Below are 19,843 nucleotides of genomic sequence, written 5' to 3' on the forward strand. Positions count from 1 at the left end.
GGTAGCGATTAGCATTACCGTACAGGGACATTATAAACTACAGATTGTTAGCATGTGTGTGCGTTCACACAGCCCTCGCCGTGACGTCGTGCGGGGGGTTGCGGTGTGGTATAACAGCAGAGGACAGTCCACAGCGACAATCCCCGAATGAACGTTGTCAGCTCGGACGACCCGGGTCCTTCTCCTTCTGTTTCCTCTTCTGAGCCTCCGGAAGTGCGCGCGACCCATCGTCCACATCCGACACCGCCCGCTCGGGCTCATCCTGGGACGGAGACTGCCTCCGCGCACCAGCAGCCCCCGGCGCGTCCCCCCGCCCGCTCGGGCCCGCGCTCGACTCCTCCCCCTTCCCCAAACTGTCCGCCATCTCCGCGCGCTCGCGCCCCCTCCGCTCGCTGCTCGTCTCCCTCTCCCGCTCCCGTTCGGGCCGCTCGGCGCTCCCCCGCCCGCGCCCACTCCCGCTCCCGCCCTGCTCGGGCTGCGCCTGCTCCTGGCCCTCGACGACGCGCGCGAGGTGGTCCGCGATGCCGAGGTAGAACGTCGCGGGCTTGAACTTGATCTCACGGCCCATGATCTCCGCCCACTTGTACCGCGCGGTGTTGATCCAGCCGACGAGGTCGAGGTGGTTCACGCCCTCGAGCGTGCCCAAGTACGTGCCCTGTCATTAATGAGGTTGGTGAGACGTGCAGTGGGTGAATTGACGAGTGTACGGAACGCCGGTCGTCGGGAGTAATAAGGAGGGGAAAGGACGACAGGGGTTTACGTACCCACTTCGCGGACTGGAGCGAGACCAGGCCGTCGTTCGGTCCCTCCTTCTCGTACACGACCGAGTGCGGCCACCTGCGAACGTAACGCGCGCATCAGCTTCCAGTCTACCAACTACTGACGATCAAAAACAGAAATCCGCAGCGCCCGGCAACGATGGAAGTAGTCCAAAACGAAAATGGCAAGGCGCAGCGGGTGGAACATCACACACAAACAGACAGACGAACAGACAAACTGACTGGCTAGAACCACGAGGGATGCAAGAACCAACAACGACGGCAACAAAAGACTCACTTCCACGTATCGATCAGCCCGGGCTCGTACACGGCGCCCCAGCTGAAGTAGTGCACGCCGGGCACGTCCGGCGTGCTCTCGTTGAACCTGCGCATGTTCTCCGCGGTGAGGAACTCGAACGCCTTCCCGTCCCCGCCGCCGTTCGGGAGCAGCTCGAGCAGCGCGAGCACGGACGGCATGCGCTCCTTGCCGACCGTCTCGAGGAAGTGGTCCGCGAACGCGGACCCGCGGTGCGGCGACGAGATCGTCGTCACCGACAGCACGTCGAACGGCCGGTCCGTCAGGTGCGTCGTCAGGTAGCGGCAGTCGATGCCGCCCTGTCCAACAAGCGTGTCAGCAAGCACGAAGCGTTTGGATGCAATGTCCTCCCCCAGCCGACGGGGAAGGAAAGGAAGACCGGCAGTTCGGAGCGCAGGGCCGGATTGGGAACTGGAGGAAAGCGCGCGACGTACCATGCTGTGTCCTGTGGGATGCGATTATCCTAGGGTCCGCATGAGCACGCCAGCAGGGACGGCGACTGTGGCACGTACCAATGAGGTGCACCGCGCGCCCGGGGTACTTTTCCGCGATCCTCTCGCACAGAACCTTGGCGCGGTCGATGGGCGAGCTCGTCGCGGGAACGCGTGTGGTGAGAACCTGATAGCGCATCCGCGTTATGAGTACTTTGACTGCCTTCTGGAGGGGATTACGATGCTCGAAGCGGCGAAGCGCACCTCGATCCCGTTCGTCTCTAAAGCGTCCCTGATCCCTCTCCAGTGCTGGACCTGCAAAGGGGCGATCGCCGGGCCGAGCGTGACCGTGTCGAAGCCCAGGAGGCCGTGGCAGAACACGAGCGGGTTCTTCGTCGAGACATCTGTCAACGAAACGAAAGCGTGCGGATGCACAACAGGAAGTCAGATGATCTGCTGCCAGGATCACAGGGAACCGCGTGCTGGCGTGCGCGGGGACGTACACTTGCGCCTGATGTTTTCCCGCTCTCCCGCCGCCGTCTCTGCCTTGTCCTCGTCGCTCAACATAGGATTAAGGTTCTCCTTGTCGCCGTTCCCACCCTCTTCTGACGAGAACCAGGAGCGAAGGTTCGGCAGCTGCGGGAAGTTGAAGCCCTGGGAAGCGGATGTGTGGATGCTCCTGCTCCTGCTGCGTTCATGGATGTGCCGGAGCTGTTCGACAGAGGAGCTGGATGGCGGCGAGCTGTTCAGATGGACAGGCGCGGGCGTGTGGGGCATCGGAAGGGGGATGGGGGTCGGGCTCAGCAGGAGGTCCAAATCGGACTGCTGCTGCTGGTCCTGGTCGCGCGGCGGCCACGCAAACGGGTCCTCGAAGGGGTCCGTGTAGCCGGGCCTGACATACGCTGCTGTCACGGGCGGGGACAGGCAAGCGGTGGGCATGGTGGTCCGCGTGAGATTGGAGAAGTAGGACGGACGTTGGAGGGCGGACTGCAAACGGGCCGCCGCCGGCCTGGATGGGAGTCTGATGTCGTCCGAGTTGCTGCGCGAGTGCGCAAAGAGATGTGGATCATCTGCGAACGCATCTGCGAGCGCGGAGAGTGCGGAGGGAGGGGTGGTGGGCGTTGACGGGCCAGGGGTATCAGATCGGCTGGCGGACGGGGTGGGTGGTCGCGAGCGCACGGGGGAGTTAGGGTTTGAGGAGGCGGTTTTTCCGGCATTCTTGGGGGAGAACCAGCGGAGGATGGGAAGAGCAGGTTGGCTGGGACGCTTGCGCTTCTGTGCAGCAGCGGAGTAGTCCTCGGCGGCGGACTGGGGTCGGGTGAGGTTCATGGAGGGTGACGTGGGAGATTGGGCTGTCGAACGTCGTTGGGAAGAGGATGGGTGTACTGAGACTGAGGAGAGGTTAGTGACTGGGGGGGAGCGTGGAGTCCTCATGGAGGACTCGGGAGGATCGTCGAGGGAGACAGTCGGAGAGTGTGATGGTGGAAAGAAGGAGCGCAGTCTGGCCGAGATGTCGCGCGGTTGAGAGTCAGCGGAGGGGTCGTCAGCGGAGGGGTCGTCAGCGGGGAGGAGTACGCCATCGAGCTGACCAGCGCTGTCTGCTGCCTGCATTCCCCAAACATACGCACTGGGTCAACCAGCGAGGTGACCGTCACGTCACGCGCCCAATATCCATAGGCGTCGCGTAGCCGCCGGTGCCGCCACCATCGCATCCCATCAACCGTCCAGTGCTAGTACACCCGAAACCGTTTCTACTTGCACACCTCTCCTCCTGCCTCGCTCGCAGGATCCCATGAGGCCCCGCGAAATGCCCATGCTCTTCAGCATTACCGCCCTGTCCGACTTCCGTATCATATCTTGGAACTTGTCGCTTCCCTTGCCAGATGCCCATCCCTGATCCCAGCCCGACTCGTGCCTCGATTCGCCCGACTTCTATAATCACACTATGATGCTGTGTCCATCTCCAGATCCATCTGTCCCACACCTAGATTGCGCTCTTAATCCTGTCGCCCATGCACCCGCTGTCCCTGTCCGCCCCCCGCGCGACTTTTCCCGCCCACATATTCCTCTTCTTCCCGCCCTCTCCTCTCCTTACCCCCTCCTCCTTCCCCCCTCTACTCTCCCGATGAAATTGTGGTCTCCTCCCTCCCCTCCCCCCCTTCTCCGCCGCCTCACTGCTAGAAAGAGCTACTCCGACCTTGCTTTCGCCAAGAAAACCAAACTGTCGCGGGGCGACTCAACCGATAGCGACCAGTACGTCCGTCTCTCGTCTCGTACCGTGATCGCCGTCACTGACGATCGCGCATCCATCAGGACTCTCCTCGAAGTCCGCCCGCAACCCAAGTCCCAGAAATATGCGGCTTTCGACGTCCTCCTCATCGACTCCCCTCCGCTCTCGTCCAAAGAGTCAATTCCGCCCCTCCCCCTTGATTCCGCTCACAAGGCGGCCGTGAACGGACGAGTCGCAGAGCAACCCAAGGAGAAGCCGCTTCACAGGGCGGAGCCGAAACCCCAGGCCCAGGAAGCATCGCTAGAGGAGACGAAGGTTCAAGGGAAGCCGCTCTCGACGCCCGAAGCGGAGCCGGAGCTCGAAGATCCTGAGCCTGTTTACCCGTGGTACCGCCGGAGGCTTCACTCCCCAGACAGCACCTCAAAGTACACCGCGGCGCAGCCGTCGCTCTTCCCCCGCAGCGACTTCGCCCTGTCGACCTCAGGGTCGTCCCGCGGCACCCTAAACCTCTTCGGGGGGCTCGTCAACGACCGTGCGAAGAACGACGTGTACACCGTCTCCGTCAAGGACCAGTCTGTCACCCGCATGTACACCATCGGCGACATTCCGCCCCCGCGGTTCGGCCAGGCGGGCGCGTGCGCGGGCAGTGTCGCCGTCGTTTGGGGCGGAGACACGACCTCGGCGTCGTCGAACCAGCTGCAGGCCAGGGCAAAGTACGACAACGGGCTGTACTTCCTCAACCTCGGTTCGTCGGGTTCCTCGCACCCTATGTGTGTGTGGGAAACGTGCTGAAAACAGACCCGGACAGTGTCCCGAGAGTGGACCCGCATCACCGTGAGCGGCGCCGCACCCAAGGGGCGCATCGGCCACTCGGTCGTCATGATCGGCCCGAAGATATACGTCTTTGGCGGGGAGGCCGATGGCAGGCTCTTCAACGACTTGTGGTGCTTTGATCTGAGCACGCGTACGTGAAATCTTCGTCCTCCTTCTCGACAGTCGGGCTGGAATCTGAACATGTGCGCATGTCGACAGTGGTCTCGAAGCCCGCCTGGGAGCAGATCGAGCTGCCCAAGGGTGCCGGAGATAAGCCCGCGCCGCGCTCAGGGCACATCTGCGTCGCGTACAAGGACCAGCTCATCATGTACGTTCCCCGCCCGCCTGTCCCGCTTAACCACACGGCGCTCGCGTCCTCCCCTCCCCGTTCTCTCTTCGCTCACGCGTTTAACCACCCACAGCTTCGGCGGGTCGGACCGCCGGTACCACTACAACGACACCTGGGCGTTCGACACGACGACGAAGGCGTGGTGCGAGCTGCCCTGCACGGGCTACATCCCCGCGCCGCGCGAGGGCCACGCCGCGGCGCTTGTCGACGACATCGTGTACATCTTCGGGGGCCGCGGCGTGCGCGGCGCGGACATCGGCGAGCTCGCCGCGTTCAAGATCTCGAGCAAGCGCTGGTTCACGTTCCAGAACATGGGCCCCGAGCCCGCGCCGCGCTCCGGGCACGGCATGGCCGCCGTCGGCTCGAAGGTGTACGTCCTCGGGGGCGTGTGCGAGGGGGGCGCGGGGGAGGCGGACGTGCTGCATGTTCTGGAGACGAGTACGTGTCGTGTCGGCTGTGTGGGCGGCGTGGCGTGGATCTGGATCATGGCTGACTCTTCGTGTGCGCCTGGCCTCTGCAGATAACATCAGGTATCCGTCGAGCAGGCTGTCGCCGCCCCGGGAGAGGAGGCTCGTCGCCTAGGATCGTCTCTCGTCCTTTCTTCCCGATACGGATACGCCAGGCACAAGACCGGCCATGACGGCTCTACTTTCTCACTTGGCCTCTCTTGACGTATCCCCTTACTACGATCGAGTCCCTGCACACGGCCAGTACCCTCCCCCCCAATATCCTTTTCGTTCGTTACAACTTCCACCATATAACCCGGCGGGGAGACCGGGACTTCCGCTTCCGACGTTGCTCTCTTTAGCCGTCTTGTAGTTAAGTTATTGACTTCGTCTTTCGTTCTCGAACCCCACCCTCCTTTCTCATTTCCACTGATGACAAATCCAGCGTGTACTTGTACGACTGCGAATTTGGATGAGATAGACGCTCGTCAACTAGACTGTTAGCTTTGGCAGATATGTATAGTAGTTCTGCGTGTGGTCGTATCCGTGGTACTCGTGCTTATTAGGTCTTGTCTCGCGTCGGCTCTGCTCTCACATGTTCCTAAGGGGGCTGGAAACAGAATACATATAACATTGCCATTAGTCACATAGGGCAGACGTCGATCCCTGGGGTGTGCACACCGGGCCCAAACGCCAGCGCACCTCCGTCTCGATCACTATCACAAAACGAACCAAGGGAGACGACCGGCAGGACGCGACGTCGTGTCCTTGCTAGCCTCTCCCCCTGTCTGTCTGTCCGTTATACTTCCCTCGTCGTTTACGTTCACTCGCTACGCTCTCTCTCTGGTTGCCTGGCCGCAAGCATGATCGTCCTCCGCATTGCATTCCACGCTTTCGGCCTGTTCCTCGCGCTCTCCGCCCTCACCGCATGCCCCCGTACCGCGCACGCGCTCTACATGCCCCAGGAGTTCAACCTCACCGCCGCGCGGAACGAGACCGACAGCAGACTCGCGCACGCCGCGGCGGCGACGTACCCGGGGGTGAACGGCACGGACGCCGCCGCCGCCGCCGCAGGGGCCGACGACGCGGCGCTCGTCCCGCGCGACGTGTGGAGCCCGGAGATATTCTCGCCAAACGCGCGGGACGTCTGGACGGCGGGCTCGACTGTGGCCGTCAGATGGTGCGTGGGCCCTGTGCGCTCGTGGGCGATGCGCTTCGGACTTGACTTGGACGCCGTGTTGCGCTTTCTGCACTAGGGACACCGCCGATCCGCCGGGGGAGGTGACGAGCTACGCAGGGAGGGTCCTCCTGGGGTGGGAGGAGGGCGGGGACGGGGACGAGCACCTGGACTACGGTGAGGGCGGCCCCGGGGAAGGAGGAGCAGCGTGACTGACGTCTGCGCAGAACACCCCCTGGCGGAGGGGTTCAACCTGACGCAGGGGTCCGTCAAGGTCAAGGTACCTGCGGTCAAGCCGTCGAACCATTATTTTGTCGTCTGTGAGTGAAACGCGGGCGTCGACTTACCTATATGCTGACTCCAAGCCCGTATATGTAGTAATCGGCGATTCAGGGAACCGGAGTCCGAGCTTCACGATCCTTGGCCGACCGTTGGTCGATTGGTGAGAGTAGCGGGACCAAGGAAGGCCGGTCGGTCCTCTTTGTGGCTAGCAGATACTTGGATGGAACAGAGAAACATATTGCTATACCCGTAGATGAGTACTATACAGACAAGGGGGAATAATCGTACACCCGTTACGAAACAGGTTGTCGGAAAAGCTCTCGCGAAGAGTGCACTGGGAAGAAAAATTCGGTGCAAAGCACCACAGCGCAAGAGTAGTCTGAATCGAGTTTCACCTGGCACACGAAGTGCCATTAGCGAGCCGCGAAGTGCACTCAAGGACGCGTGCCTCGAGGATTCTTCTCTGCTGCCAAACGACCTCGTAGGTCTCGCGGTGGACATGTGATCAGCGCTTGCGCTACTAGGATCAACACTCCACCGTTGAGCCAAACACAACAAAGGCAGTTTGGCGCGTACGTGCCACGAGAGCAGTAACGCGAATGGACCGCGATAGCGTTGAAGCAGAGCGAGCAAGGCAGCGCGCCCGGTCTCCGCGACGCTTTCAATTCCTTGCTGCGAACCCTCCCCGACCACTGCAGGACGGTTCTTGGGGTGGCCGGATACCCGCTTTGCGAGCACCGACCTCCACCCGTGAGGGCGGGGCTTGGGGAGGATTTCTGGTGCGCCGCTGTGTCTTCACAGACACGACCCGTCTAGAGTCGAGCGAGGGAGACTGGAATACTCAGACCTTAGCCCGCTCACGAATGCGGATGTGTCCCCTCGAAAGGCGACGACATCCTGTTCGGGGTGAGCCTCGCGGCCTTTGCGGTGTGGGTGGTCTGATGCGCGTTGACCTGACATAGGACTTGGAACCGGCGTCGATGCGACCGCCAAATTCCATGTCACTACCAGCTCTCGACGCGACCAGTGCTTGGATTCGACAGCAGAAATTGTCAAGCGTGTTAATGAAGTTACCGCGTTTGTGTGGCCCTATTTGGTCTACACGTGGATCGCACACCTGCAATTGCAAGCGCCCATTACAGGAACGGCGAGCGTGCACTGGTTCCAAACCGTCGTCATGACCGGCACCCAATGGCAACACCCCAAGCTGCCCTCCGTTCTCCCCTCTGTGCCAGCAGTTCAAGATGGTATGCACAATACGACTACTTGAACATCTTTATCCGCTATATTGACGGATGAACAGTTACAACCACACCTGAGCAAGTGAATGCGGGCATGGCCCGCATAACCAATCCTTCAGAGTACGTATGCAGTCGGCAAGATACCTTACTCTATATAACCGCACGATCAGGACGCCCATTTACATCTGCGCTCTGGATAATTGTTACCGGCTTTTTCCCTCTCGAGAGCGCGTAATGGCCCACAGGAAGCGGGACCACGACTCAGAGGACCAAGACGACATCATCACTTGGAATGAGTGAATGAGCGCATAGTACTTCAAGTCGCTTGTCTACAAGAGCACGGAAGGAGTTGCTGCAGTATCCTTTGAGTGTGTTTGTCATCTCGGCGCAACAGACGAAATTGAGATGTTGATGCCGTACTGCAGGTTACCGATTTGAACATCCTCTCCCATCGTCTCCATAAGTCCTGCATCAGCCCCTGGACATCCTGCGAACGTCCGCGCGTTTTCTCCGGACCGCCTGCCCCCCCTCCTCGTAGCTGAAGGCTGCGCAAACACGCAGGCGCATGACCTCGCCATCTGCCTCTCCGGACCGCTGTGTTTGGTCCGTCTGTCAGCTTATATTCCGTATCTTAGCTCCTAGTTTGTCAAGGCTTCTACGCTGCCTTCTCTGTGCCGCCTCCAGCGGCAGCTGACAACACCACTTCCTTTTGACTTACATGAAGAGAATCCCTTATATTATGTCAATCTGTGCTCTGTGTGTCTGGAATCCCAGTCCTACAATTACTCGAGACGCTTGTGCAAGGTTCTTAACTTCCCGGCATCGGCGGTATGATTAACAAGGTTTTCAGTTCGTCAGCGGGATTTGCACGGCATGATTATATTCAGCGTACACTGGTGAAGCTTTCCAGTCTGCATCAACTTGGCCAGGGATTGTGTGGCACGTCATCCAATACCGATGGCGGCTTGGGGATGGTCTGCGTTATGCGTACGCCTGCTGACAATTGCGGTAATGCCTGCGACGCTTCGTTTCCCACAAGGCAGAATGACGGGAAAGTCGCCTGGACCGACTACACGATGCTGTGGTGAAATGTGCTGTGGCTGAAGGCGTGCGGGGGTTTGGGTGTGATGTTTATGGATATCAGCCCGTGCCTAGGAGGAGAATGGGGGGAGGAGGACGGCTATCAGCGGAGGCGGTTGCTAGACGCGTTGTGAGGAAGACGGGTGACTGGGCGGTTGCTGTCCAGGGACGAGTCCCTGCTCTCCTTCTACTTTGCCGCATTCGATCCACCCTCCAGGCGGGCCTGCGGCGCTCGACCATTTCCTCCTCACTCCCCCCCTATCCGTCGTTCTTTTCACTTTACAGCCATACAGTCCATCTTCGGGGGGCGCAGCAGAAGAATGTCCTTCTTCAGTAGGAAGAAGCATACTCAACAACAGGCCAGCACTTCTGTTGCACCATCACCTGCGAGCGCTGCCCTCGCCCAGATCCAACAGCAGCCTTCGACGGGCCAGCAACAGCAACAGCCTCAAAAGCAACTATCTAAGGAGACCAGCTACGATAGGTGTGTACTCATCGCTCCCCCGTCTGGCCCCACACCATGCCCGCTCGCCTTTCCCAAGCGTACAATGGGCCGCGCTCTAATCACTTCCGACATAGTGGTCTGAATGGCCGCGGTAGCCCCTCCCCCGCCATCAACGGTGTCCAGCCAGGCATCACCCAGACAGCTCAGCGCAGTGGGCAGGCCCCGCCACCGGCACCGAACAGCACGAACCCTGCTCCCGCGGCCCCGCCAGGCGGCCAGCAAGGCCAGCAGTCAAGCTCAGGCCAGCGACCAGCTTATCCATGGTCACAGCGCCGCCTCCAGCTCCCCCCACCGGTGACGATTCCCAAGCCAGGCGTCGCGCCGCCCACCGCAGCGTCGCCATCGCCCTTCCCCAGATATGGCCATGCGCTGCCTGCGAATGCGACGACGTCTGGAGAGCTGTTCCTCTTCGGCGGTCTTGTGCGAGAGACGGTGCGAAACGACCTCTACCTCATCTCTACAAGGGATCTGTCTGCGACGCTGCTGCAAACGACGGGAGAGATCCCGTCGCCCCGTGTTGGTCATGCCAGCGCTCTCGTTGGGAGTGTTCTGATTGTGTGGGGAGGCGACACCAAGACGAGCTCGAAGGCGAAGCCGGGAGATAAGCAGGACGATGGGCTATACCTGCTCAACCTCGGTGCGTTGTGTCGAGCCTCGACTTCACTGATCGCCTCTTACGTGCATGCAGTCTCACGCGAATGGACCCGAGTCGCTGTCTACGGCCCTTCGCCAGTAGGCCGCTATGGTCATGCGGTGACAATGGTGGGCTCGAAGTTCTACGTCTTTGGTGGGCAAGTGGATGGGGAATTCCTAAACGACCTGTGGTCCTTCGACCTCAACTCACGTAAGCTGATCCTGCACTGCTCTCAAACATGTGCGGACGGCTCGATATTCATTCCCGCTTCTCCCGTCACTCAGTGAGAACGAAGGCTACGTGGGAGCTGGTCGAGCCCGTAGAAGGCTCGCCTCGCCCCCCCAAGCGAACAAGCCACATCTGTGTGACGTACGGCGAGAAGATCATCTTGTACGTGACTTACTTCCATTCACTAAACCGTGTATGGCCTGTACTAACACCGGCTCTCCAGATTCGGCGGAACGGACTGCCAGTACCACTACAACGATACCTGGGCGTTCGATACCAACACCAAGACGTGGACCGAGTTGACTTGCATCGGCTTCATTCCTTCCCCACGAGAGGGCCACTCCGCGGCCATGGTCGACGACGTCGTTTATGTCTTTGGTGGTCGAGGTGTTGATGGGAAAGACCTTGGAGACCTCGGTGCCTTCAAGGTGTCTAGTAAGTGCCGTGGTCGCTCGCGACAACGGGCGCCTCTTCTGACATCGAATCTCCAGACCAGCGGTGGTACATGTTTCAGAAAATGGGACCTGCGCCGTCGCCACGATCGGGTCATGCGATGGCATCCATGGGCTCGAGAGTGTTTGTGCTCGGGGGTCTCGGCGGCGAGTCGCTAAACCCTCAGAAGCCCGAGGACCCCTCGATCATTCATGTGCTTGACACAAGTGAGTTTGTCTCCACGTAATCTGCATGGTCGAATCTCATCTGGAGCGCATCAGAGCATATCAAATACCCGGACTCGAGCAAGCCACCCCCACCAGCAGTGAATGGGCGAAAATCGGTCAGTGCTCAGCCTCAACCGGTGCAGAGACCCAGCGGTGATGCTGGTGCACCTCTCCAGCCGCGAGAAGAATCTCCATATGACAAGGTCATCGATAACGATGAGGCGCGGCGGGCAGGTTCTCCGACCGGACGACAGCTGCTCGTGAACGGAACCCAGTCCTTGTCAAGCAAAGGCAAGGTCAAGGCACGCGACGGAGATTACGAGGGTTATGATGTCGGTGAGAGTAGCCCTGACACCGTGGAGTCTTCGGGTATGCGCGAGAATGCTGTCTCCCCCGACGGCGGCCGGGCGAAGAGCCCCACCAACATGGGCGCGAGCCGTGCTGTGTCCCCCTCCCAAGCCGCCGAGATGTATGATCCTGCTGGTCCTCAAGCTAGTCTGGCGAGTGTCATCATGCAGCGCAACGGCGTTAATGCTCGCAGTCCATCGCCGGTGGTTGTAGAGCGGGCGAAGAGCCCCCTCGAGAGTTTCCACAACAGGGCCCCCGCTTCTCCTACCGTGAACGGCTTTGTGAAACCAGGATCGACTGGCAACCTCACCGCCGACCTGATCCGCGACCTCAAGGACAAGGAGGCTGAGGTAGAGGCACTGAAGAAGAAGCAGGCTTGGATGAAGGCAGCCCTACTGAAAGCGGAACGTTCTGGGTTCATCTACGCCGAGTCAGAAGAGGAGCTGTCCTCGCGCGCGGACGATGACGACATTGATAGCAGGAAGGTCACAGAGATGGTGATCAACTTCAAGCAATTGAAGGCTAAGATTCAGGTACGTGCACGATATGCGAGTCGACTAGGAGAGCTGTGCTAACGCATGGCCGATCTTCGCTAGGTGGCCGTCCTCGAGCGTGCCAAGGACGCATCAGACCGGGTATACGAAGCTGAACGCGTCCGCGCTAGTGCCGTGCAGGAGGCCGCGTTCTATCGGGCTAAGCTCGCCGCTCTCGAGACATCGTCTGACAACGAAGTCGCGAAAATTGAGCGCGAACGCATTGCGGATCTCGAGCGTCAGCTTGCTGTTGCGCTTTCTGGCCAAGTTGAGCGCGACCGCAAGATCCAGGAGCTCAATGACTCGGTCTCGTTGCAAACCACTCTCTTGGAGCAGGCAGAGGCTCGTGCGGAGGATGCGTCGAAGCGTGCTGACACTTTGGCGCAGGCACACGAGCAGCAAACCGAGGCTCATAACGCCTTGCGCGACCGCCACGCGAAGTTGGAGGCGAAGCACAGGGAGACATCGGACAGCCTACTTTCACAGACGTCTCTAGTAGAGCAGCACGAAGCCGACTACATCAAGGCCCAGTCTCAGCTCGACGACCTTCTCAGGGAGCACGACCAGCACATCCGTGCTCTCGACCAGACACGCGCTGCTCTCGAGGCTGCGTCCGCTCGTGCTGATGAGGTCGATGCTCAGTACGCTCGTGCTCGTGAGCACATTGGTCAGCTCGAGGCTGACGTCGCGGAGCTTCGTGGTGAGCTAGAGTCGCGCACTGCAGAGATCGAAGCTGCTCGTGTGCGCATCGCGGACGTTGAGAACTTCTGGGCGAAGTCTCGCGAGGAGGCCGATGCTTTCCGTGCCGTTACCACCGGCAGCTTAGGAAAGCTTCTCGACTCTCACCACGAGCTCAGAAGCGACGAGGACCGTCTCACTCGCGGCTACTCAGAGAAGATCAACGCCCTTCAGAACGAGGTCTCCTCCCTTCGTGACATGCTCAGAGACACTTCGCGTCGCGCCGAAGAAGCCCAGGAGGAGCTCTCCAGGGAGCGTCAGAAGGCTCGCGAGGCGGAGACAGAGACCCTCTCTCTGCGTTCCCAGGTCGTCGGCTTCCGCACGCAGCTCTCCATCGCCCTTGCCGACAGCGGACGCCTGCACAAGGATCTGCTCGCCAAGGAGACTGAGCTTCAAGCGAAGAGCAAGGAGGCTTCTGCCGCTGCCATGCGTATGGATGCTATGCGCTCCTACCTCGCTGCTAACGGCGTCGTCGCCGAGGACGATGACGGGAATCCGCTCAAGGCTGATGACGTTATGTCTGCTCGTATCCAGGAACTCGAGGACAGGCTTGCAGAGCGTACGCGGGCGCACGAGATCGCTGAGCGCGAGCTCCAAACGCTTCTCTCCCAGAAGCAGGATGTCGACGCGCAGGTTGAATCGCTTTCGGCGCAATTGGACCGCCTTCGCACCACACAGAGCCCATCGCGCCGCAACGGCCACGATAGCGGCTCCGAGGTGCGCATTTCCGAATTGGAGCAAAAGCTGGAGGAGACCGAGAGCTCGTACAAGGCTCGGCTCCAGCAACTCGAGGAGGACTATCAGCTCGCCGTTCATTACGTTAAGTGAGTATTTCGTTACTCTCGCGGTCTTCCTTGTACTAAATCGTCGCAGGGCAACTGAGAAAACGATGCGCAAGATGAAGGATGAGCTGACGAAGCAGAAGACTCTGAATCAGAGCATGCAGGCCGAGATGGAGCGCGGATCACCAAGCATGAGGTTGCGAGGGCTCAACGGCCGTGGGACGCCTTCGTCAGACGACAGCAACGAGTTCTTGCGCAACCAGCTGCAGGATGCTCAGCGTCAGGTCCAGCGTCTCAACAACGACAACAAGGACCTGCGCAACCGGATAGATAGCCTCGAACAGGATCTCGAACACATGCGGGACAACGTCATCCAGTCCCAGCGCGAGTCTGACGAACGACTATCCCGCATCGAGGAGCTCGAGCAAGACGTGGAGCGCCTGCAGAACTCGCTCGTCATCGCGCGCGGCGGTCACGATGAAACGCTTCTCGAGCAGCTCAGCAACGAGAACACCAATCTCAAGCGCGAGAACGATCAGCTTTCACATAAAATCGAGCTTCTCCTCGCCGTCGACCAGCCTTCTTTCGGCCATGGTCGTCCCATGTCTGGCATTTCGGAACGCCGTGCTAGCACTTCGAGCTCAGAAAACGCCATGGCGTTCGAGCACTTGTCAAGCGAGTTGGATGATTGGCAGCGACAGCTCGCCAGTTCCATGAGCAATCGCAGGCCAGTCCTAGAATACGATTCGCCTTCTCTCGGTCATGAACGAGCCCGGTCGCGCTCATGACAACCCCCTTCACGTAGTATTTATGCTGGCATATACCCTACCTTTATATCAGTTGTCCTGGTTGCGCACGCTCGTTTCGTCCATTCGCTCGTCTCCATCTCAGTATCATAATGTTAATGTCCCTTGCTGTCTATGCGGTATAGTTGCGATTGAATATACTAATTTACGACCCACACTCGCCGTGTTAGATGATGCAATGAAATGTATGGGGTGAGATGTATGCACGCGGAAGATCCTATGCTACAAATGGGACGTATGAAAGACTACGACTCTCCGGAAGTACCGGCCGCACGTTGTGTCCATTCGATCGCTTTTGTCTTGACCGCGTGGGCTCCTTCCTCGTCGCCGAGTCGACGTTCAAGTTCAAGCCACTTCTTGAAGAATGACCTACAGAAGGGGTAAGCTTGCATGAAATAGGCGACGAATGGAAACAACTCACTTCGCTTTGTGACTTGTCATTTTAAGGGTCAAGACGCGGTTAAAGAGGTTCCTGTGAAACTACGTTAGTTCCATCCGCTATCCAGGCGAATGCACAGCTTACCTGAGACTATTGATATCTCCCTGGCCAGCCTCCATATCCATGTATATTGACCACATATCCCATCGCCTGGGGTGCGAGTCGACAATGCCCTCGAAGATGGTCTTCCCTCGCTCCGGGTCACCAAGCTTGTACTCCAGCTGTGCAAATTTACAGATAGTCTTCAGGTCTGTAGAACGAATAGGCACTCAGAGACCATGATTTTGGCACCGGTTACTACTTACGTTTACGCTTCTCTAAACTCTGGAGGCTGCGAGGGAGGAGCTTCCGCGCTTCCTCAAGCATACCACGCTTGAGGTAGTGCTCTCCAAAGAGTGACCAAACCTTCGAGCTCTGGGAGAACTTCTTGCAGGTCTTCTTGTACTGCTCCTCGGCTTTTTCCAGCTTGTCGCTCTGCTCGAAAATCTCCGCCATACGGAGGTGGATTGTCTTGGAGTCGTTGTGACGGGCGGCATCTTTGAATGTTGCTTCGAGCGACTCCTCCGTCCCGTAGACATTCTCCAAGTTCAGCAGCGCGATCCAGACGTTCAACTTCTCCTGCTCCTCGCGGAAGTTGATCGTTTTCAGCGCACGCTTTGCGATCTCACGCGCCTTGTCAATCTCCGAGATCTGCAATTGGAACGCGATGTACCGGACCCAAAGGTAGGATGAGTTCGGAGAGCCAAGAAGCAAACGCTCGAAATCGGAGTTGGACTCGGGAGCCCTGGTGTGCATGTCCGCGGTCAAGTCCTGCTCGATCTCCTTGCGCTTCTTCTTTTTCTTCTTCCCTTCCTGCTGGACGTCCTCGTCGCTATCCTGGTCGGAGCCCATCTCGACATCCTCAGAAGGACCAGGAGCGGCCCACTGGAATCCGCCATTGAGGCGGAGAGATTCCTTTGGCCCGCTCGTTGAAGGGGCCGAGGAGCTTCCTGAAGGCTTCTGCAGGTCGAGAGTAAGGTCGACATCCATCCTTCCGGCTTCGTCGTCTGCCTCGTCTGCCTCGTCTGCCTCGTCGTCCTCGTCGTCCTCGTCGCCGTTGATACCCGCAGTTAGCTCATCGCCTTCAGCTTCGATGGCGCCCACCTCTTCCTCGTCCTCGCCCACGCCCCCATCGTCATCGTCATCGTCATCGTCATCGTCATCCTCGACGACGCCGAGAGCGGAGGACGACCGAGACTCTCTTTCCTCTTCGTCCTCAGACTCGTCTTGCTCAAAATCCCTTTCCTCGAAGTAGGACGGCTTGAGACCGAACGATATGCGACGCTTCTCTTGGTCGATGGAGAGGATGACGGCCTTGACCTTGTCCCCTTCGCGGAAGCTGCGAAGGGCGAGCGTAACATCAGCATCCTTGTTGTCGGAGAGCTAATTAGGTGTTGAACATGAGTTTTGACAGGCGTTGAAACGCGATATGCAACATACTTCGGATTTGTGGCATAGTCCACTGAGCTTCGAGCCCTCGATGGCGATGAAGATGCCATAGTCCTCGACCTTCTTCACACGACCGTCGACCTTCTGACCCTCGCTGAGGTCCGACAATGTGAGTTGAGGTTGATTGTCGCGCTTGAGATCTCCGGAGCGGAAAGAGAGCTCGACCTGCTTCTTCTCGATGTTGACACTGACATAGAAGTTGAACTTGGGGCAAACACGTAAATGGCAAGAATCTGCATACCTCAGGACTCGGCCTTTGACCAGCTGATTCGCTGAGAAGCGGCTCTTCCAGTCCTTGACATACTACAACGTTTCGTGAGTATCCCGCTGACTCTTCATTGATGGAGCTAACACTCACGTCATCGAACAGCTCCCTGATCTGTACACGAGCGTCGATGTCCCGACCCAAAGTGACAAAGAGGCCATGCTCCGCGACGCTCTTGATGAAGCCGCGGATTGTCTCGCCCACCTTGAGATCACTGATATTTGTGATCTCACGGTCGACGATGGGCTTGTCCTGGCCAGGGAAGAGGCGAGACATCCGCGTAGTCAAGGAGAGCTGTCGCCTTTCCTTGTCGATTGAGATCACAACCGCCTTGAGGACCGAGTCCACGGGAGGGAAGGGCTTCCCGTTCTCATAGTCGTCGCACGCATCAGTGGGGTGAAGGATACCAGAAATCGCTTTGGTGATCTTGACGAGCGCGCCATGGCGGGCGTGACGCAGGACACGTCCACCGACAAGCTGGCCGGGCTGTACAGTGTCGATGGACAGCTGATTCTTCTGTACGAGCTGTTCCTTCTCCTTGGGCTTCATCGCAACCAAGACGAAGCCTTTCTCCGGATTCCGCGAAGTTACGACCAGGTCCTGAAGCTTATCGCCCGTTTTCAGTGTCGACCGCAGCTGGGCAACAGACACTTCACGACGGTTGGCGAGATTGTTCAGAGACAACAGTGCGGTGACCTGTGTAGGCTGCAGAGCGACGACGGCCTTATCCTTGCGGACGTCGGAGATGACTCCTTCGACGATGTCGCCGATGTCCACTCCACTGATGTCGGTAATGGCCGACTTATAGTTGGGCGATGCTTGCCGGATGCTAGCTGTGATGCGAGAGGTCTCTGGGTCTACGGCAGTGATACGGACCTGTACGGGCTTGCCAATTGGGAATGCAGACGAGAGCGATGGAACAGTGGTTTCGCTGTCATAGTAGATGAGCCCGATCGAGCTTATGATACGAATCAGAATACACACCTTGCCTCACGCGCTGGTACGGTCGCCTTCAGGTTATTATACAACTCTACCTGCAAGCTCTTGTCTGACACCTTGAACACAACCGCATGTGTTAAGACCCCAACTTGCGCATCACTGAATTGGGTAATGGTAGGTAGTGTGGACTCGACCAACGTCTTCTTCGCAGTCAAGGCGACGCGCTTGCGCTCGGGATCAACAACAAGGACCTTTCATGGCGTGAGCAGCTGGTGTTGAATGAGGGGAAAAGCACGCACTCTACACTTGAGACTACTACCAGGTTTGAAGCGCTTTTGGGGATGCTTAAGTGCGATATCTGCGTAGTGGTTGGGCCAGATCACGCCGTCGACGTTACCGGAGATCGAAACGAAGAGCGCAGAGTCGGTGAGCTTCTTGACCGTCCCCTTGATGACCTCCCCGACTTGTACATCCGCAACCTGCAGGAACTTCTGTCCTAGTACGGACGCTCGTAGGGAAAGCTGGAGGATGCCATCCAAAGGGTAGTAACCCGTCACGCGAGCCCGATGAACCATTCCGAGCTTCCACGCACCAGACGATGCCGAGAGAGTAGGAACATGCTCGTCTGATGTTTGTGATATCTACGCAGGGACGGATTTAGTTACACTATATTTGAAACGAGGAGTACTCACGTGGATGAAACCCTCGATGCCAGAGCCCACGTTCACAACAAGACCTCGCTCGCTTTCCACCCTAGCCACCTTCACAGCTTCAAGGATGGTGCCAATCGGGTATGCGTTCCTCAAGTCGGTCGTAGCAGCATCAGCGCTAGGTGACTTCGTAGTGAACCTAACGACATGATCGGCTAAGGAAAGTGCAAAGCGCGGAGGCGTAGAGGGGTTGATGTCGTAGAGGATTCTGGCCTTGACCTTCTGCCCTACTTGGTAATGCACTTCGGGCTGACCGGGTACAAGGTGAAACTGGTCTATCGTTCCGTCAAAGTAGCCCAGTACTTGCAGAACGAGGCCATCGGATTGCACTGCCGTGACCAGAGACTGGACAAGGGCACCAGGGACGATTGACGAGACATTGCTGACCTCCGTAATCTGTCATGGTTCGGTCAGACATTCGGTCACGCGCTCACTGGGACTACCCACAGACGCAGTCGATATGGTCTTCGGATCCACGGACACATTGCAAGTTCGTCCATTACCGGACATCTTGACTACGGCAACGTCCAGCAGTTGGCCAATGTGCAACTTCTTCTCTGTACCCCATGATCCTTTCTGCGCGTCCTTGAACGACAAGAATCCAGACACATCAGACATGCCAAGGTCAAGTATGTAGCCGTGGTCCTCGATGCTCTTCACAGCGGCGGACATAGTCTGAAAACCTCTTGGTAAGATATGGCCCGAAAAATGTGGACATATTACGCACAAAACCCGTTCGGAGGTCGCTCTTCACCACACCCTCGTTCACTTTCTCTGGGACCAAATTCAACTCCACCCTTCTGCTCGCCTTCTGCACCTCATCGCGCGCGCGGCCCAGACCGGATACGTCCGTCGTTCCAGGCGGGTGGACTGCGGTGACTACGGCACGGACGTACTGGCCGGGTCGGAAGATCTCGAAGAGGTCTGGTACGCCAGATGGCGATGAGTCCTCGTCCTCGTCGTCAGAATTACCCATCTCCACGTCCTCCATGCTCTCCAGGGTATGTGTAAGCTGAGTCGAAATATGTGTGATGGGGACGTGAGCGAAGAGTTGGTTCGGCAGAGATACGATCAGAGCGAGAGGTTCCACGGCTACGACTTGACCTAGGATCTTCATTCCTACTACAACGCGCTGCAATCGTGTCAAATGTAAAGTCTATCCCAGATGATGTAGGCGACGCACTTTGTAGTTGAGATGCTCTATACGGATCCCTGCTTTTTCCTTGCCATCTTTTGCAGCACTATTGGAGGAACCCCTCGCCTCTGACTTTCTCTTGCGTTTGACAGACTTCTCTGTTGTAGCCTCCTAAAGTAAATGTTATTGATATTGAAGGAAGAAGCCAAACTAGTGGGACCTACCGCAAACAATTCCTTGTCCACTTCCTTTGCAGCCTCAGCACGGAGGGTCTTCACCTCTAAGGGAGTTAAAGTGGTGCCTCCGCCTCGAGGGAAGTCAATGTCGTCTGACACGAGGAAAGAGACTGGCTGAGTCGGCTTCTCGGCCTTATCCTTTGATTTCTTGCTTTGCTCCTCTGTCTTCGTTTTCTTGGCCTTGGGAGTGCCCGACGCTTCGTCTAAGACGCGCTTCTTTCCAGCGGCCATGGTTATGGGATGAGTTCCCACGAGCAGAGACAGAGTCTTAGGAC

At 58.3% G+C, this 19,843-nt stretch overlaps 7 protein-coding genes across 7 annotated transcripts; 4 read left to right on the forward strand and 3 right to left on the reverse strand.

Moving 5' to 3' along the window:
- Positions 1-157: 157 nt before the first annotated feature.
- On the reverse strand, positions 158-2,834 carry DICSQDRAFT_45770 (alpha/beta-hydrolase; the record flags this gene model as incomplete). The annotated part of the gene is made up of 8 exons (XM_007359723.1): positions 158-655; positions 765-837; positions 1,057-1,373; positions 1,509-1,519; positions 1,587-1,692; positions 1,770-1,909; positions 2,009-2,247; positions 2,329-2,834. 8 exons carry the CDS (start codon positions 2,832-2,834, stop codon positions 158-160), a joined length of 1,890 nt encoding a protein of 629 aa, XP_007359785.1.
- Positions 2,835-3,671: 837 nt separating this feature from the next.
- DICSQDRAFT_131172 (galactose oxidase) lies at positions 3,672-5,974 on the forward strand. Its single transcript, XM_007360317.1, has 5 exons — positions 3,672-3,758; positions 3,819-4,480; positions 4,544-4,699; positions 4,768-4,876; positions 4,971-5,974. The coding sequence occupies exons 2-5, from the start codon at positions 4,321-4,323 to the stop codon at positions 5,419-5,421; spliced, it is 876 nt and encodes a 291-aa protein (XP_007360379.1). The 5' UTR covers positions 3,672-3,758; positions 3,819-4,320; the 3' UTR covers positions 5,422-5,974.
- Positions 5,975-6,299: 325 nt separating this feature from the next.
- DICSQDRAFT_47682 (uncharacterized protein) lies at positions 6,300-6,966 on the forward strand (the record flags this gene model as incomplete). The annotated part of the gene is made up of 4 exons (XM_007359853.1): positions 6,300-6,523; positions 6,600-6,656; positions 6,719-6,840; positions 6,899-6,966. The coding sequence occupies 4 exons, from the start codon at positions 6,300-6,302 to the stop codon at positions 6,964-6,966; spliced, it is 471 nt and encodes a 156-aa protein (XP_007359915.1).
- Positions 6,967-7,643: 677 nt separating this feature from the next.
- Positions 7,644-7,802, reverse strand: DICSQDRAFT_142499 (uncharacterized protein; the record flags this gene model as incomplete). Its single annotated transcript, XM_007360318.1, has 1 exon — positions 7,644-7,802. One exon carries the CDS (start codon positions 7,800-7,802, stop codon positions 7,644-7,646), a length of 159 nt encoding a protein of 52 aa, XP_007360380.1.
- A 177-nt stretch (positions 7,803-7,979) lies between these two features.
- Positions 7,980-8,343, forward strand: DICSQDRAFT_45627 (uncharacterized protein; the record flags this gene model as incomplete). The annotated part of the gene is made up of 3 exons (XM_007359714.1): positions 7,980-8,049; positions 8,106-8,163; positions 8,214-8,343. The coding sequence occupies 3 exons, from the start codon at positions 7,980-7,982 to the stop codon at positions 8,341-8,343; spliced, it is 258 nt and encodes an 85-aa protein (XP_007359776.1).
- A 1,100-nt stretch (positions 8,344-9,443) lies between these two features.
- Positions 9,444-14,338, forward strand: DICSQDRAFT_164746 (uncharacterized protein; the record flags this gene model as incomplete). Its single annotated transcript, XM_007360319.1, has 9 exons — positions 9,444-9,607; positions 9,703-10,265; positions 10,317-10,472; positions 10,547-10,652; positions 10,714-10,925; positions 10,982-11,149; positions 11,204-12,030; positions 12,094-13,592; positions 13,642-14,338. The coding sequence occupies 9 exons, from the start codon at positions 9,444-9,446 to the stop codon at positions 14,336-14,338; spliced, it is 4,392 nt and encodes a 1,463-aa protein (XP_007360381.1).
- Positions 14,339-14,601: 263 nt separating this feature from the next.
- DICSQDRAFT_45568 (U3 snoRNP-associated protein Rrp5) lies at positions 14,602-19,799 on the reverse strand (the record flags this gene model as incomplete). Its single annotated transcript, XM_007359707.1, has 15 exons — positions 14,602-14,725; positions 14,778-14,828; positions 14,880-15,045; positions 15,101-15,881; positions 15,939-16,217; positions 16,275-16,470; positions 16,525-16,586; positions 16,642-17,479; positions 17,533-17,738; positions 17,787-18,128; positions 18,180-18,593; positions 18,645-18,872; positions 18,925-19,353; positions 19,381-19,500; positions 19,557-19,799. The coding sequence occupies 15 exons, from the start codon at positions 19,797-19,799 to the stop codon at positions 14,602-14,604; spliced, it is 4,479 nt and encodes a 1,492-aa protein (XP_007359769.1).
- Positions 19,800-19,843: the final 44 nt, after the last annotated feature.

This window comes from Dichomitus squalens (genome assembly GCF_000275845.1).
Source record: "Dichomitus squalens LYAD-421 SS1 unplaced genomic scaffold DICSQscaffold_1, whole genome shotgun sequence".
In the NCBI taxonomy this organism is placed as follows: Eukaryota; Fungi; Basidiomycota; class Agaricomycetes; order Polyporales; family Polyporaceae; genus Dichomitus; species Dichomitus squalens.